This window comes from Cyphomyrmex costatus, unplaced genomic scaffold (genome assembly GCF_001594065.2).
Source record: "Cyphomyrmex costatus isolate MS0001 unplaced genomic scaffold, Ccosl1.0 scaffold1642, whole genome shotgun sequence".
Classification (NCBI taxonomy): Eukaryota; Metazoa; Arthropoda; class Insecta; order Hymenoptera; family Formicidae; genus Cyphomyrmex; species Cyphomyrmex costatus.
Genome location: NW_017275656.1, coordinates 10,842 through 29,224, shown reverse-complemented (window position 1 = coordinate 29,224; position 18,383 = coordinate 10,842). Strand labels below are relative to the sequence as shown.

At 40.5% G+C, this 18,383-nt stretch overlaps 3 protein-coding genes across 3 annotated transcripts; all 3 read right to left on the bottom strand.

Annotated features, from left to right (window-relative positions):
- Positions 1-9,081: 9,081 nt before the first annotated feature.
- LOC108771786 (uncharacterized) lies at positions 9,082-10,906 on the bottom strand. Its single transcript, XM_018537148.1, has 2 exons — positions 9,924-10,906; positions 9,082-9,757 (listed from the first exon to the last, which is right to left on the bottom strand). Exons 1-2 carry the CDS (start codon positions 10,904-10,906, stop codon positions 9,082-9,084), a joined length of 1,659 nt encoding a protein of 552 aa, XP_018392650.1.
- A 345-nt stretch (positions 10,907-11,251) lies between these two features.
- LOC108771785 (uncharacterized) lies at positions 11,252-13,366 on the bottom strand. The gene has a single exon (XM_018537147.1). The coding sequence runs from the start codon at positions 13,364-13,366 to the stop codon at positions 11,252-11,254; it is 2,115 nt and encodes a 704-aa protein (XP_018392649.1).
- Positions 13,367-13,518: 152 nt separating this feature from the next.
- Positions 13,519-14,247, bottom strand: LOC108771784 (uncharacterized). The gene has a single exon (XM_018537146.1). It carries the CDS (start codon positions 14,245-14,247, stop codon positions 13,519-13,521), a length of 729 nt encoding a protein of 242 aa, XP_018392648.1.
- Positions 14,248-18,383: the final 4,136 nt, after the last annotated feature.

Here is an 18,383-nt window from a genome sequence, read left to right as displayed (position 1 = left end):
TTTAATCATATGTTCCATCAAATGTATTGTCTTTTTCATTCGATTCATTTCGTAGGATTATTTTAATGCTCTTAAGTATTTTATTTTTCAATTTCAAACATCTGATGATTTCGGATGCGATCGTACATTCCTTCTGTAGAGTTTGCAACATCTCTGATTCTTCTTCTGGTATTCCAACTCCACTTTGTTGACATGATCATTACAAAAGGGTTAGGTTACGTATGGGTACAAGATGTCGGACAGAAGTAATGGTGGGGGACAGTTGACGCATCTTTGATTATAGGTCTTTAGTATAAGATTTTTCGACTCAGTTTGGTATATTCTATCCTTGATAGCTGATTTAATTGATTAATGACACCCTGTATATATGAATTTATATAATGCACAGATGTACATATTTAACCACGAACTATTAAATAATACATTAAAAATACTCTCTCATTACTTTTTTATAATTTTACATGGTTTCGCCGTAGATGGGCAAAAGGAAACGGGGTAAGTGCAGCAAACGGGGCAAATTTAAACGCCAACTGAGGTGGTTGGCAGCCGAATTCAATCACGGGGAATTCAACCCCGCAATATTCGGAGAAGTACCCAACACCACTCTTCCTCCTCTTCCTCCTCCTTCTCATCCATATCCTCGCTTTTTTATTCCTTCTCCTCATCTACCTCCTCGTCCCCTTTCTTCTTGATTTAAAAAAAAAAACCGCCTCCACCATCCTGGGAAGTCCCTAGCAGGAAACTCACACGACCTGTGAAAGTTTATTGCCTCCCTAAGAAAAAAGATGAACGAGCCCTCCCTCAAATTATGAAGGTAGAAGGTGAACCTAAATATCAAAATTATAAAATAAAAAAAAATAAAAATATATGTAATAAATTATATTATAAAACGAACGCATTCAAATTCTTTTCTTTTCTTTTTTTTTACCCTTTATTTCCCTTCCTCTCTCAGAAACTATATGATGATATTCCACGTTATCGAGTGAAGTTCCTTCACCGACCGGATTCTGACAAAGTTTCGAAAAAAGAGAGAGAAGAAAAGGGAAGCGAAGTGGCCGCTAAACATTCTATCAATGCTAGAGGAGTCTAGGCTCCACCCCATGCGCCTTCTCAGAAATAAAAACAACGTTAGGACGTTAAAATCCGTCGCTCGGACAGTCTAAAGCCCAAGACACAATGCGAGGGAATAGCGATAGCGATAAGTTTCAACCTATAAAAAATTCGTATTCCGGCGTATTCGATTTCTGATAAGTTGATACTTATCGCTATCGCTATTCCCTCACATTTTATTTAAGGCTTAATCACTATATAGTAATTAAGACATAAGGTTGACATATTAATTTCTGTTCAGTAACTAGATAGATTTCTTAATATGAAAAAATCTGTCTAGTAATCTAGTCAATACTATCTAGTTATTAGGTATTAAATAATATTTTGTATTGACAAAATTGAGAAGAAAAAAGGACTCTTTATACAAAAAATGAACATTGAAAAAATGACATTGTAAGAGTCAATAAAATTTTGTATTGAGTAACATATATGGACATTTCAAAACATCTAGCAACTGTGTAGTAATGGAGCAGTATGTTAGGTGATCAACTGAGAAGAGAGACTAGAGTCACGTGTTCAAATCTGTTAGAATCAGGCGGGTTAGAGAGAACACGTCCGTTAGCAGCGAAAGCCAAATAGAGAGTAATTTATTACAGAGACATCAGTAATATGCGCGTGAATACAGATAACGTAGGTAATACCAAACAATGTAGGTAATACAGATTCCTTACACACTCTCACTTATTAAATATTAGAAATTGTATTGATAAGGAAATTGAATAATACTGAATTGTGAGTACACACAAAAAGAAAAAAAAAACAAATGTTTAAAATAAATTCCAGCAATGCAAATCAGTTTAAAAATGTTAAGTAACAATATAACATTTCTAATCTTTTACAAACTAAGACCTGCTCCACATGCGCAAGAAGTATGTTTCGGACCATGAACTGCCTTCGTCAAACTATCTGCAGTCATCTCTTCGCTTGGGATGTATTTTAATTCGATGACTCTATTTGAAACCTTCTCACGAATGTAATGATGTCGCACGTCTATGTGTTTTGATCTCGCTCTGTAACCGTCAGTTTTAGCGAGTTCCAGGGCACTTTGATTGTCGCATCCTATGCTTATCGTGTTACTTCTGATTTGAGGTTCCAGTCCCTCACTCAAGTATTTAAGCTATAGCGCTTCTTGTGTTGCGGCTGAGAGGGCCATGTACTCCGCCTCGGTACTTGATAATGCGACCGTCTGTTGTCTCTTGCTTGCCCAGGACACTGCACCGCCAGACATCAGGAAAATGTAACCAGTACAAGAGCGACGTTTGTCAACGTCGGACGCCCAATCTGCATCAGAAAAACCATGCAAATTAGAGTTTAATTTTTTGTAACGTATTTTATACTCCAGGGTTCCTTTTAGGTATCTGAAGATACGTTTGACCGCAGACCAATGAGCTTTCCCGAAATTAGAATTGAATCGGCTCACGTTATTGACCGCAAAGGCTATATCAGGCCGTGTTCCTTGTGCCAAATATAATAAGCTTCCAACAGCCTGCTGATACGGTACATTTTTAAGCTCTCGTCTCTCCTCTTCATTGACTGCGGACATCTCGATAGATAATCTTTGGTTTGGATCGCTTGGAGTTGCAGCTTGTTGGCAGTTGAATTTTTCAAGAATTCTCCTTGTATATTCTGTTTGATCCAAACATATTCGATCAGGTTCATAAGTGATTCGGAGTCCAACGCAGCTGCTGGCAATACCCATATCCTTCATCTTAAATACTGCACAAAGGAATTTCTTTAGCTGATTTTTGATTTTTGCATCAGACCAAAAAATCAAAATATCATCTACGTAGATCGCCAATATTAGCGTTGCCTCTTGGTTGTAGTAAACACATGGATCCGCTCGTGATTGATTGAGTCCAAAATCCTTAAGTTTTTTACCAAGTTTCTTGTTCCATTCACGACTGCTCTGCTTTAAACCATAGATCGTTTTATTAAGTCGTCATACTTTGCTTTCTTCATGATTGAATCCCTCTGGTGGTTCCATGTAGATTTCTTCGGACAATTCTCCTTGAAGAAAGGCAGTGATCGCATCCATTTGATCTATTTTTAATCCGCGCTTGGCGGCAAGTGCTATCAAATATCGAATCGACGAATATTTCACCACTGGCGAGTACGTTTCATTGTAGTCAGTGCCATATCTTTGCGAGCACCCTTTTGCAACAAGTCTGGCCTTGTGTCGTACTATTTCTCCATCTCCATTGCGTTTGGTTTTAAAAATCCATTTGCATTTGATAACCTTTTTATTAGGAGGTAAATCTACGAGTTCCCAAGTGCAATTGTCTTGAATCGAATTTAGCTCTTCATTAATAGCTACTCTCCATTTTGAGCTATCATTTCTGTCTAACGCCTCCTTCAGAGTTAAAGGGTCGTCTTCTTCATTACCCATCGCCAGATATGTAACGTAACCTTCGAAGTTTCTAGGCTTCGGAGCACGAGACGATTTTCTTAATCCCTGTGGAGGTGTCAAAGTTTTATCAAGCTCGTCGCTCGATATTTCTTCGTTGACAGATGCGTATGAGTCCTCTTCCGAGTTACTATCTTGCTCTGTCTCTGACTGAATATCTTCTGTTGTGGACGCATCATCCCTCACTGAATCATTATTTTCCTCAACGTTCACGTCGTTGAAGTCGCTTGTTGTTTTTCAAGAAATTTGACATCTCTACTGATAACAAGTTTTTTTTTGTTGGGATCAATACAGCGATAATCTTTAGTACCATAACTATACCCGACGAATATTAATTTAGATGACTTGGAGTCCCATTTTAACCGCTTTTGTTTTGGAACGTGAACCATTACCTCAGAACCGAATATTCTAAGATTACTTACATCCGTTTTATTTCCGGTCCACATTTGTTCTGACGTCTTACCATCTAGTGTCGAGTTGACGCATCTGTTGACCACATATGCCGCCATGTTAATGGCTTCGGCCCAATAGTTTTTACCTAACTTAGCATCGAAAAGCATACATTTAGCTCTCTCTATTAGCGTACGGTTCATACGCTCTGCAATTCCATTTTGCTGAGGAGTGTATGTGTTCGACGTTTGATGATGTACGCCCTCACTTCTGCAGAATTCTTCAAAAGATTTGCTGCAATATTCCGTCCCATTATCTGTCCTGATTGCTTTTATTTTTCTCTCGGTTTGGATCTCGACAAGCTTCTTGAATTCTCTGAATCGCTTCAGTATTTCAGATTTTGACCTTAAAAAATAAACAAAAACTTTTCGTGAAAAATCGTCTATAAGCGTTAAAAGATACCTGGCTCCTCCAATCGAAGCATTTTCCATCGGTCCACAGATATCCGAGTGAATTAAGTCCAAGGTATGCTTTGCCCCCTTTTTGGAAGCCTTAAATGGAAGTCTAGCATGTTTGCCTTGCATACAAACTTCGCATCGCATAACCTCTTCAATGCCATCAATAAAATTTACTCCATCTACTGCGCCATCACGCATCTTGCACAAGTCGCCATGGTTGACATGGGCTAGTCGACGATGCCAGTTACCGCACTGTCGCCGGTGATAGATAGCATACACGGTGGAACGATACTTGGAAGATGATACACTCCACCAGATGGTTTTACCTTGACCAGACAATTTCCATTTTTGCCAAAAATAGAGCATCCATCAACATCAAATACTATGGTATTTCCATTTTTTATCATTTGATTGACTGAAAGTATGTTTGTTGACAATTCCGGAACATGTAGAACATCCTTTACTTCGACATCCTCATCGTTCACCCTGAGAACAACTTTCCCAGATCCTGAGACCGCCATTTTATGGTTATTGGCAGTAACAATTTCTGTCACTGATGTAGATTTCAATTCACTTAACCAATTTGCGTTAGACGTCATATGCTGTGACGCGCCGCTATCTATATACCAACTATTTCGATTTTGTGTTGCTTTAGATAAGAATACTGCACTGAATGCGTTTCTACTTTCCTTTTTATCTTTACTTGCTCTGTCCGACTTATCGACGACTGCCGCCTTTTCTTTCTTGTTATCTTTCTTGAAATCTTTAGCGTACCTGCATTGATTTGACTTGTGACCCTTTTTGCCACACTTGTAACATTTTGGCGTTCCGACATCGGAGCTCTTTGATTTTTTATCCTTTGTCGCATTTCTACCGAGAAAGGCATGATGAGATTCCTTTTGATATGCCGTGTCAATGAGTTTCGTTTTAACAGCATCCGACGTTGTCTTTATTCCGCTGCCTTCGAAGCCCATCGCTAAAGGTTTGAATTCCTCCGTGAGACCAGCCAGCATAATCGCACCAACTAACTCATCTCCAATGTTGAGTCCAATATTATTCAACTTATTGGCAGCTCCTGAAATTTCACTTACATAATCGGACATTGACTCGCAGTTTTCAAGACGTATATTAATCAATTTTTGTATTAACCCGATTTTATGCGTGGCACCCGTATTTTCAAATAGTTTCTCGAGTGTATCCCACATTTTTGCTGCATTTCTAGAATTTTCTACGTGTACATACAGTGATTCATTGATACCGAGCAGAATTCTACCTTTGGCCTTCTTTTGCTTCTCTGTGTCCGCTTCTCCGCTACCACCAGTAATGATGCATTTGTCTAGACCATGGAGATCCAGCATCGCACGCATGGCCATTGACCACGTGTGATAATTTTCGGCACCTCGAAGTTTACTTATGGACAACCACGACTCTCCACTCGAAGCCATGACGAGAGGTCATATTAGAGTGTATAGAAAGACGTGTATAGAAAATTCTCGATCGCTTATATCAGCATCAACAGTAGCAAAAAAATCTTCGCAACACGCACGTATTTGTGAGCTTTATATCATTACGTATTACAAATGCAGTTTGTGACTCTCCGTTTAATAAGTATCTGTACTCACTTAATCCTATTGAGTAATTAATTAACACGCGGTTCTGGCCCATAACCTGTTAGAATCAGGCGGGTTAGAGAGAACACGTCTGTTAGCAGCGAAAGCCAAATAGAAAGTAATTTATTACAGAGACATCAGTAATATGCGCGTGAATACAGATAACGTAGATAATACCAAACAATGTAGGTAATACAGATTCCTTACAACAAAATCCTACCAGGTATATAAAAGATTTTTTCTAGGTATGATTTAAATTGTGATTAAATAGTATATAAAATTTTGAGTAATAAGAGGATGCATTGGCCCATTCAGCACTTATTTAAGAAGTGAACAATAAAAAATTGAGAGAAAATGTAATTAATAAAAACTATCTAGTGATTGAATATAGAATTTTCGGTAGCAGAAGCCATCCAAGTATTAGATAGAAAATATGAGTGAGAAAAATTAATGTAATAAAATGATTTTTTTTTATATTCGCTATCTAGTGTAAGGCAGACAGTTACTAGCTAATTTTTCTTATACAGCTACTAGATAATATTTTTTAAGTAGCTAATTTTCCGTATAAAGCTGCTAGGAGAGGTGAGCGTTATATTTTACACTAGCTAATTTTTTTTGTACAGCTACTAGCTAATTTTTACATTTTATGTCTAACCACTAACTAATTTTTTCTGTATAGCTACTAGCTAATTTTTCGTATACAGCTACTGGGAGAAGTGAGCGTTACATTTTCCGCAGAGTAGCTATCTAGAGACACTAGATAGTAGCTAGATAAGTCACAACTTTTCTTTCTTATGACTAGATCAGCATAAGGTTTAATTTCTACTCGGGCATTTGTAAATCTTCTCTCTCTCTTAATGATTACTGGTTCTATGAGGAATTACGATTTCAAAAACATATTCAGTCTACTAAAAACGGATTTTTTTTTTATATGAATCGATTAGAAATAATAAGCATTGGATAAAAAGTTATCTGTCCATGTGATGGTTTGCATGCAGTAGCAATATTTTGTTTTGTATCTAATATCATTGGGCGCATTCAGCGGACTCAACAGTTGAGTGAGCGTTCGCTATTATTGGTGTATTCCTCCAGATCTAAAATTCTGATTGGATGATCTAAAAGAATACATCAATAACAGCGAGCGCTCACTCAACTGTTGAGTTCGCTGAACGCGCCCATTGTATGTATACGTAACACGGAACTTTTTAATCAATGCTTATGATTAGTCAAACTTTAAATGATTATACTTAAAAACTTACTTTACGGGAAAAAATGGCTTAGATTTTTGGTACTTAATTTTTCACGAAGTTTCACGCTGCAATAAGATTATCCTCGAATTTCCGAAAACTATGTATTACACATTTTATCAAATATATTTTTTACTTTTTATGCAAAATTCATAGTTCATGTTTATCTTAAGACGGATTTAAGTAATGACTTAAGATGCTAATACATATAGCCTTCTGATTAATTTATGACGTCTTAAGATTGTATTTAAGACAATTTTGAATACATATAAGAACTGATTATAAAGATCGATCTTAGTTCTCATTTTACATATGAATTATCTTACGATAATTATATTCGTCTTTTTCTATTTTTTCCAGATGATTGGCATCATCTTCGCATTATGTCTGGCAAATTCCATAAAGAACGCCGAACGCAGAGGCTACAGTGTGTAAAAGTGCAACTTTGTGAAGGACGTCATTTCAAGATGCTTTTGATACATAATAATCTTACCTTTATTTTACCACTGTCAATGTACTTGCCTATAAGGTGTGATAAAATGTTTGCACTTTACAACAAGATAAAGTATATATTTTTTCTTTTTCTAAGCGGATTAGAGCCAGAGTATTTCTTTATATTTTTATTTCTTGTTTCTTTGCAGTGATTAAAATAAAACGGTAAAGCTTTTTTTTCGATTAAATGACATATTTTTGTTTTCCGATTATAAAAATTAATGTAAAGTTTGGCGCATGATTTGGCAACGAGTTTACTATATAATTGTTATTGGGACTTAGATCATATTTCTTTTCTTTGTAAAAATAATTCTTTTATATAGTTATATGTTGCGACCGTACTTACGAGTAACGGTACAACTTTGTCGCTTTTCTAACTCTCAATTACTCTCAAAGTTGGACGCCAGGCACGAAAGAGCGTGCTACTCTTCGCTACTCTATTATAATTCTCTAAAATCTGTTGCTGTAAATATTACTAACCTCACGCTAATAGCGATGGCGATAATCGGTAAGCTCAGCTACCGAATTGGTAGAGGGGGCGGTTCGTGTGAGCGGAAAAGGATCGAGGAACGAGAGAGAGAGCGCAACAATTACACCAAAATTAATAAACAAACGGACATGACATTTAATCGACAGTATTACTTTGACATATAATCGTGACCGCAGTTTATATTCATTGCTGGAGGGAGACGGTAACCGTCTCGCGGATATCGTCGAGCCGCGGTAACCGTAATCATTTATTCAACATGAATCATGATTTTTCCCGCTAAAACAATTGCTCTGTTTAGTATTTGTGAATTGGCCGTTGACGCCCGGCTGATTTTTAGCAGCGTCTGACCCCACGCGTCTTCCCGGAATGCTCGGAATCGGGAAGCGTGGTCGAGACAACGCGTCTCTGCAGTTCTCGTAAATAAGAAGCCACTGATTGCTGTGGCAGCCACCGTTGAGACAATGAAGGACGTGAATCGAAGGGTTGTACATGAAAACCACTCGCGATATACCTTTCGAGACTTTATTTGTTGGTCGTACAATACCACCGATCTGTATGGTGACCGCGATTAATCCATTCTGGCTTGCACGAACAAGCTGGTAAAACGAATGCGTTCGACGACGCCCGGAAACGCCCGAAAGGATCGCCGAAGCCCCGCGAGAGCGTCCTGCACGCTCAAAAAGTGCCGGTTGCGGCAGCAGGCGAAAACTATGAGCCAGGGCTCGATACGATGCACGACAAACCCCGTAGCAACCACTAATATATCAAACAAACGCCGCCCCCGTTGAAAGGAGCTACTTTCAAGATTAGCACGAGTAAAATATGAATTGTTCTTAACGAACCGTCTTAATGCTAACTTATGTCTAGTACAAAATGAACGCTATTTATCTATAGGGAGAATTGCGATTTTAGTTAACGGCCTAGTATATTGTCCATTTGCCGTGCGGACAGTGGCCGCTCGCGCGACTCCGTCAGATCCTGCATGGATCTTCTCCACTCGGCCCAACAACCATTGGAGAGGGGCCAGTCCTTGTTGCTTTATCAAAACCATCTGATTTGGTTGCAGTTGTTCGCCTTTGTTAGCTCTCCATTTGCCTCGTTCCTGGAGGGTGTTCAGGTATTCCTGGCTCCATCTGCGCCAGAAGTGCTGCCTCGTCTGCTCGACTCGCTGCCAACGCAACAATCTGTTTTCGTTAACATTAGTCAAATCGTGATAGGGGAAACTATTCAGGGCGGTGCCGATCAGAAAATGGCCCGGACTTAAAAAACTTAAATCGTTCGGATCCTCACTTAGAGGAGTGAAAGGACGGGAATTAAAAATCGCCTCTATTTCGCAAAAAGTTGTTTGCAATTCCTCGAACGTCAACGACGCCTTCCCGGCCACTCGACTAAGATGCCGCTTAGCGGACTTGACGGCGGCTTCCCAAAGGCCTCCAAAGTGAGGCGCGTTGGGCGGAATGAACTTCCAATCGGTCTCCTGATCGCGAAGGAGTTGCGCTACTTCGAGCTGCGCTTGCTCGTTATGTAAAAAAATCACGGAGTTCCTTGAGCTGCGCCTGTGCGCCCACGAAGTTTTTTCCATTATCGGAATATATGCAAGATGGTTTCCCTCTGTGGGATACGAAACGCTTCAACGCCGCTATGAACGCTTCAGTAGTGAGATCGCTAACGAGCTCTAAATGAACACATTTCGTAGAAAAACACACAAATAAGGCTAAGTACGCCTTATGCGTACGCGCATTTCGTCTTTTAGATTCACGCACTATAAATGGACCCGCATAGTCCACGCCGCAATGCATGAAGGGTCTCGAAGCAGTTACCCGTCCCGCCGGTAGGGCTGCCATGATAGCCTCCGATTGAGTTGGGTGACTTTTAAAGCACACCATGCAACTTCTGATTAGTTTTCGGACGGCCGATCTTAATCCTATCGGCCAATAACGATATCTCACCGCCGCCATCGTGGCCTGCACGCCCGCGTGAGCATTTCGCTCGTGTTCTTGCAATATTATTTGCCGTGTTAAAACGTGATTACGCGGTAATAAAATTGGATGACGCGCCTCATAATTCAACTCCGAGTTGACCAGTCTCCCCCCCACTCGTATTAGCCCTTCCTTGCAAATGAACGGGGATAAAGCCAGCACATTGCTGGACGTCTGAAGAACGCGGCCTTCGCTGAGGGCCTTGTATTCAGCGGGGAACGCCTGGCGTTGTACCGCTTTGCATATGATTCGTAACGCGTTAAGCATCTCATGATGAGAGACAACGCTTGAAATTTCGCGGGGGCGATGGGACTTGGAAAATCTTAAGCAGTACGCGATGATGCGGCATGCTTTGGTGAGCCTTGAATGTCGGTTTAGCAACTCGTCCACGATAGAATGATCCAATACCGCGACAGTCGCAATACACTTCCTCTGCTCCGGAAAGTCATCTAGAGAGCACACGAACGCGGATTCGGGCCACAAGTCAGAATTGTGTTGCAAGAAGGTAGGCCCGTGCCACCACGTTGTTGCCTCTGGTAAATCTCGAGGGTCGAGCCCTCTTGATAAAAGATCCGCCGGATTGTCCTCCGATCGGACGTGACGCCAGCTCCGCGGATCCGTCAAACTTTGGATCTCTCCAATCCTGTGAGACACGAATACAGACCATCTTCGCGACGGAGACGCGATCCAATTTAACACGACCGTGGAATCTGACCAATGATACATTCGGATATCGGTCACATCGAATACTGATTTAATTTTGTGCATCAGCCTCGCCAACAATAGTGCTGCCGAAAGCTCGAGACGCGGTAGGGAAAGCACTTTGAGAGGCGCCACCCGAGATTTAGAGCATAGTAACTCGATCCGGTAGTTACCGTCTGGAATTTCTGATCGCAGATAAACACACGCTCCGTTTGCCTGCTGGCTCGCGTCACAAAAGCCGTGTATCTGCACTAATCGAGAATCAATAGAATGCTTGACGCAACGGGGAATATTGAGCCGATTGATATCAGCCAAATGCGACCTGATGGCCGCCCACCTCGCGTGCAATTCCTGTGGAACCGATTCATCCTAGTGAATGCCGAGTTGCCAGAGCTCCTGAAGAATTAGCTTGGCCCGCACGGTCACCGGCCCCAGAAGACCAAGGGGATCGAAGATTCTGGAATTTTCTGATAATATGATTCGTTTGGATGGTATCATGGAATTGTCGTCAGGCTCGTAATAGAAACGGAAGGTATCCTGTGAGTGGATCCAATGAATGCCTAATACAGACGATTCCGGACCATTATGAATTATAACCGGGTCGTTATTCTGATTTTTCACTCCGGCTAATAACTCGGGGCAGCTAGAGGCCCATTTACCGAGCTCAAAGGCGGCAGAGCGTAACACTTCGATTGTTTCATCCCGGATTGCTAATGCCTCATCAATTGTGTCCGCCCCGGTAAGCATATCGTCGACATAGAAATCACGCCCGACGCACGTGGCCCCGCGAGGCCAATTGACTGCACAATGCTCGGATAACCACTTTAAACATCGCGTGGCTAAAAACGACGCAGGCGATGTACCATACGTCAAAGTGAGAAGTTCGTAAACTATGATGTCCGAAGTGGACTGGTTGCGCCAGAGAATGCGCTGATAATTTGTTTGCGACGGATGCACCAACACCTGGCGGTACATTTTCACTATGTCGGCTGATAGAGCGAAACGAAATGTTCGAAAGCGTACCAGAATGGTAAACAAATCCTGTTGGACAGTAGGACCGACCATGAGGACGTCATTTAATGAGACGCCAGTCGCGTCCTTGGCGGAAGCGTCGAAGACGACACGGAATTTACCAGAGGCTGGCGCCTTGGTAATGCAATGATGAGGCAGGTGAAAGGATTCCGAAACCTCTCCGCCCCCTTCGTTGATCTTCTTCATGTGACCCAGGGCGCTGTACTCGTCTATGAATTGCGAGTATCGCTCTTTCAATTGTGGATCACGGTTAAAGCGTTTTTCGATGCCCCTAAGTTGCTTTAACGCGATGTCCCTGTCACCGACGAATTTAGGAGGCATAGGCCCCTTAAAGGACAATTTAACAACGAATCGGCCTTGCTCGGCACGAGACACGTTTTGCACGAAATGTTGTTCGCAGAATGCCTCATCAGCAGTGTGAACGCTGGAGGTCGTAGCAATGTCTTCTATCTCCCAAAAGCGTGAGAGTTGATCATGTAATTGCACGTTACTAATTGATGCGTGAAAAGAATGTATATTTGATGACGATCCTGATGGGTTGTGCGATCGACCGGCTAAGCTCCACCCGAAACGCGTTTTTTGTAATGTAGGGCACGCTGACGATGCCCTTATCTGCCCAACGCAAATCAAATTCCAAAAATGCTCTGCGCCAATCAGGACGTCAATTTCCGATGCGACGTGAAATTGGGGGTCGGCCAACTCGAAATTATGAGGAATCTCAAAGGCGTTTCTCTTAAACGAAACTGCCGGAAGCCTACCGGTTATGCGCTCTGTGACAATCCAGTCTAATGCAAAGCTAAATGCATTTGTGCGCGAATGTAGCCTTATGTTAGCTGCCTGGAATGACCGCGTGGTGGTATTATTTATACCAGATATAGATACGTCTGAGGAACGAGCTTTAATATTGAATGATTCCATGAACCGTCGCGAAACGAAATTAGCCTGAGAGCCGGAGTCCAATAATATGCGGCAGGACTTACGCCGACCCTCACTGTCGTATGCGAATGCGATCGCGGTTGAGAGCATCACGTCACTGTGATCAGAGGCGATACTGTTGCTCATGACGATGGCGGTGGAGCCACCCGCAGATGCCGTTTCGTCAACGACACGACTCTGTTCCACGGGCGGATTAGATTGAGCCGATGCTGCGGCTGGTATATGTAGCAATGTATTGTGCTTGCCTTTGCAAACCTTGCAACTGCCTGAAGGGCATTTATTTGCAACATGATCTGTCGCTCTTAAACAATTGACAAAAATTTTGCGTTTCTTAATTTCTGAGATCCTTTGTGGGACGGGCAATGCTAAAAACCCCTCGCAATGATACACGAGATGCTCGGATTTGCAAAACACGCACTTCGCCTTTATGGACGCCACGCAGGATTGATGCTTCGTATTTGCTTGCGATTGTGATCGCGGATTTACATTTTTTGCTTTGCTACTAGTTTCGAGCATTACACAACAATGAGCGATGAAATCTGTAAACTGTTTTAACGTGTGTAATTCGGTACCGGTCAATGACAGCTGCCACTCTCTCGAGGTAAGCGCATCGAGTTTGGAGCTTAAAATGTACACTAATAAATCATCCCAATGTGATGTGGGACGATTTAGCGCCCGTAGGGCATGTATGTGCCTGTTGGCGCCATCTGCGATTTGACGCAGTTCGGAAATATTTTCCTTTGCCATGGATGGAATTCCATAATAGCCTTTATGTGGCTCTGAACAATGGCACATCTGTTATCATAGCGATCCTTGAGGAGGGACCACGCCACTGCATAATTTGCTTTTGAAATTTCTAGCGCGCTAATTATTTGAGCCGCATCTCCGGTGAGAGAAGCCCTAAGATATTGCAACCTTTGAATGTCGCTTAACGACGCGTTTACATGAATGAGAGAATTGAAGCTGTCAAAGAAGGGGCACCATTCGTCATATTTCCCGGAAAACTTTGGCAATTCTAATTTAGGCAGCCTTATATGACTAAAATTATGCGTGGCCGCACTACCGGAAAACGATGGCGAAGGTGAAGCCGCAGCGCGCGACGCCGTTGTCGGATTGAGCATCTCGCGTATCCGCGCCGACAACGCGTAATATGAATCTTCGAACGCGACGCGATGTGCCGCTTCGGATTCGTCCTGCTCCTCTAATCTCGTTTGCACGGCATCGTATTCTGACCAATAACCGTCGAGCTTAGATCGGCGTTCCTCGAGCTGTGCCGCGATGGACGGCGTCACGGAAGTCACGGACTCCGCGAATGTGCGTATCCGCGTGCATGCCGCGAGAATCGTACCGCGCCTGCGCTTGAAAGAGACGGAATCGCCGTCGTTATTGTTCGCCATGACGCGCGAAAAGGAAAATGACTATGACCCTGCAATTCGATCGGCACTGACACTGATAGTTGCCTCTACCTTACAATAGGTCGTTTGCGTATGGCCGCACGAAGACGCCAGTCGTCGATGATGTGCCGAACAGTCCTTCCTTCCTTCCTTGCTTCCTTCTGGTGAGAGACGAAGTCGCCGGAAATGGACGATATGGCAAGATGGCGATGAAAGTCCGCCGTCTCGTACTAATGGCTGCTGCCTGATTGACTTAATGGCCGCCGCTGCTGTTGCACGCGGCAGATGCCGATTATCCAGTTAAAAACTCTGTTTGCAAGCCTCAAAACTCTGCTTACGAGCCTCGATGGGCCGTGGATGTGGCGGTTGCTAATGGCTGAGCAACCGGCGTGGAATGCGGTCTGTGCCGACAGTCGGCGAGTCTCGGATGCTTATGTCGTACTCACGGTGGCGAGGTGGATTATTAGATAATCCGGCTCGAAGGACCAAATGTTCAGTATTTGTGAATTGGCCGTTGACGCCCGGCTGATTTTTAGCAGCGTCTGGCCCCACGCGTCTTCCCGGAATGCTCGGAATCGGGAAGCGTGGTCGAGACAACGCGTCTCTGCAGTTCTCGTAAATAAGAAGCCACTGATTGCTGTGGCAGCCACCGTTGAGACAATGAAGGACGTGAATCGAAGGGTTGTACATGAAAACCACTCGCGATATACCTTTCGAGACTTTATTTGTTGGTCGTACAATACCACCGATCTGTATGATGACCGCGATTAATCCACTCTGGCTTGCACAAACAAGCCGGTAAAACGAATGCGTTCGACGACGCCCGGAAACGCCCGAAAGGATCGCCGAAGCCCCTGCACGCTCGAAAAGTGCCGGTTGCGGCAGCAGGCGAAAACTATGAGCCAGGGCTCGATATGATGCACGACAAACCCCGTAGCAACCACTAATATATCAAACATGCTCTGATTCTAACAAATACGGAGAATTCTAACTCGACGACATTACTTGTTCGACCTAGAGGTGATAGCACGAACAATTACGCAATTATCAAACATATGATACACGGTGGGCGGTATTCATAGTCCGTTCTTATATTCAAGACCGTCTTAAGTTCAGTTTTAAGATGCCCTTTAGGCTGAAATCACACGATGCGGAATAGGACTGCGAAATAGAGAGTGCGTCATTGAAGCAACCAATCAGCGTTATTCCGCATTTTGCTTTCTAGCACTGATTGGTTGCTTCAATGACGCACTCTCTATTCCGCAGTTCTATTCCTTACCGTGTGATTTCAGCCTTAGATTCATAGTCGAAAAATAAGATGGTACTTGAGTAAAACCTCAAGTTAAAACTTATCGAAGACGATCTTATTTCAGAGCATCTTAAGCAATCGCGACATGATTAATAAACGTATCTCATTTGTTCTAAGCACGAGCTTGAGATTGACTTATTGGTTATGAATTCATAGTCATTTAAGATTATCTTATTTGATATATTGTATATTGGTAAATAAGATTGTCTTCGACAAGTCGAGTCGAAGGACGACTTCAGTAAAAATCATATACGTAAAAGGAGTATAAATAGCGGAAACGAGAGTGCATAGCATAATTCAGTTATATTATTTTATAGTAATAATGGATCCAGATAATTTTGAGATTGTTGAAATTCAGGATATTAACTCCTCAAGTGAAGAAGGCGAGATACAAATTCGTGCTCTCAAAAAATATATCCGTGATGGTCAAAATCCATTTGAATTCTTTAATGAACGGGAGTTTAAAAAAAGATTTCGTTTTTCGAAAAACTCTGTTATGTTTGGCATTTTGCCATTAATTGAAGAAGGTTTCGCAAAAATATATAATCGTGGATTACCAATATCCCCAGTGATACAATTATTGATCTGCTTACGCTTTTATGCAACAGCAAGTTTTCAAGTTAGAATATGCCTTATTTTCTGTTTAAATTATGTAATTTGATTGTCACAATAATGTTGAAATGATGTTATCATTTCATATGAAATCTCAGTTACGATGATATAATCTTGATCTTTTCGAGATTACTTGCGTATTAAAATATGACTCACCCTGTATAATAATTTTATTTTTACAACTTATTGTAGGAGATGTATTGTAAGTTTCACAATCCACTATTTCTAGAATCATTTTTCGAGTATCAATTTTAATAGCAAGTCATATTAATCGTTACATAAGAATGCCAATATCAGAAGAAGCACGTACTGAAAACAAACGCTTATACGATGAAAGATATCAACTTTAGATCTCTATATATATATAGGAATCTGTGTTATAATATATTATTAACTACCCAGTAAGCAAAATAATATTCCAGCAATGTTATTGAAATGATATTTAACAACATGTAACATTTTGGAATATGTAGTTGTTAACGTTGTATATAACGTTATCGTAAACAAACTTTGACGTACATTTAGAGATTTCAGTAATGTTGATATGGAATTGCAATATCATTACAACTAATGTTGCGATAATATTTTTATTTCATTAGAACAATGTTGATATAAGGATAAAATATCGTTGGAACTAATGTTGCAGTAATATTTTTCTTACATTAGAACAATATTCATATGATGATGAAATATCGTTGAAACTAATGTTGCGGTAATATTTTTCTTACATTAGAACAATATTCATATAACGATGAAGTAGCAATTTCAACCAAAAAAATTTTTAATTTAATTTTTTAATTCTTTTTTAATTATTTGTATTATGTACGATTTAACTATACATATATCATCTTTCTTATCATGTAATTAATAATAATAACACATTGAACATATATGTTTCTGAAAATGCATATCGACGGGATTCGAACCTAAGATCTCTGGGTGGGAACCTAATACGCTAACGCTGAGCTATAATCGCACGCTTGTTTGAACACTTTGGTATTAGACTGTCATTCGTCTTGATCATATAATGATTCGAATACCGTCGATATCTCATCATATTATGTGTTTTCAGGAATATTGTATGAACATACCTACATATAAGTAAAACAGATTATAATTAAAATATTATAGTTTTCTAGAAAATAACTGCAATGAACATACATATATTTTCTATGTTGAATATGTTCCACGAAAAGTAACTAATAGATCATTCAAGGTGCAAATTCAAAATGAACATACATACATATAAATAAAACAGATTACAATTTGCATATTACAGTTTTCTAAAAAATTTCTGCAATATGTTATTCTTCTAGTGCACAAAATAAAAAAGTCGTTTATTGAGATTTGATTTGAAATTTATTTAATTTATACTAGCCCATGCAATGAAAAATAATTGCTTGTAATTCCAGAGTACCAATCTGTTAATGATTCGGAAAAAGGAAACATGGCCTGCTCTCTAAAGACTGATGAGTTTCTCGTTGTTCACTTAGAAGTAATGTCGAAGCTTTTGTACGGAGTAATTTTTTCGACACTTGAAGTACGAAAAGTATTACTTATAAATAATAAATAATAAGATTAGATTAGAATAAAATAAAGATCCACCGCATTTTCAAAGGCTACATAACGATAACGATGTGAATACATTATGTTGAAATGCCCTTTTCTTATGTACGGAGTAATTATGATTACGATATTTGAAGTGCGAAAGGTATTACATTTAAATAGTAAGATTAGATTAGAATAAAATAAGGACCCACCGTATTTTCAAAAGCTTCATAACGATAACGATGTGAACACACAAAATTATGTTGTAATTCCTTTTACTTATGTCATTCTCAACAATACCAATCGAGGCTTGCTGTCATTAATGCGAATATTTAAATCAATCTTCCAAACACTATTACATTTTGTACTTGCACCGTAAGAATGATGTCACTTTTTTTTCAGAGTTAATTGATAAATTTCTTATCTATGCTATAATCAACTAACTCAAAACCGGAAGTTCAAACAAAAATTAGAAATTCGACTAAAGAAAGATTAAAGTCTTTTAATCTAAAACATTTTCATAACTTCTATTTCAATCATTTATTCCATCCATCGAAAGTCTTTTGAGAGCAGGCCGCCATGTTCTTTTTCCGAGTCATTAACAGATTGGTACTCTGGAATTACAAGCAATTATTTTTCATTGCACGGGCTAGTATAAATTAAATAAATT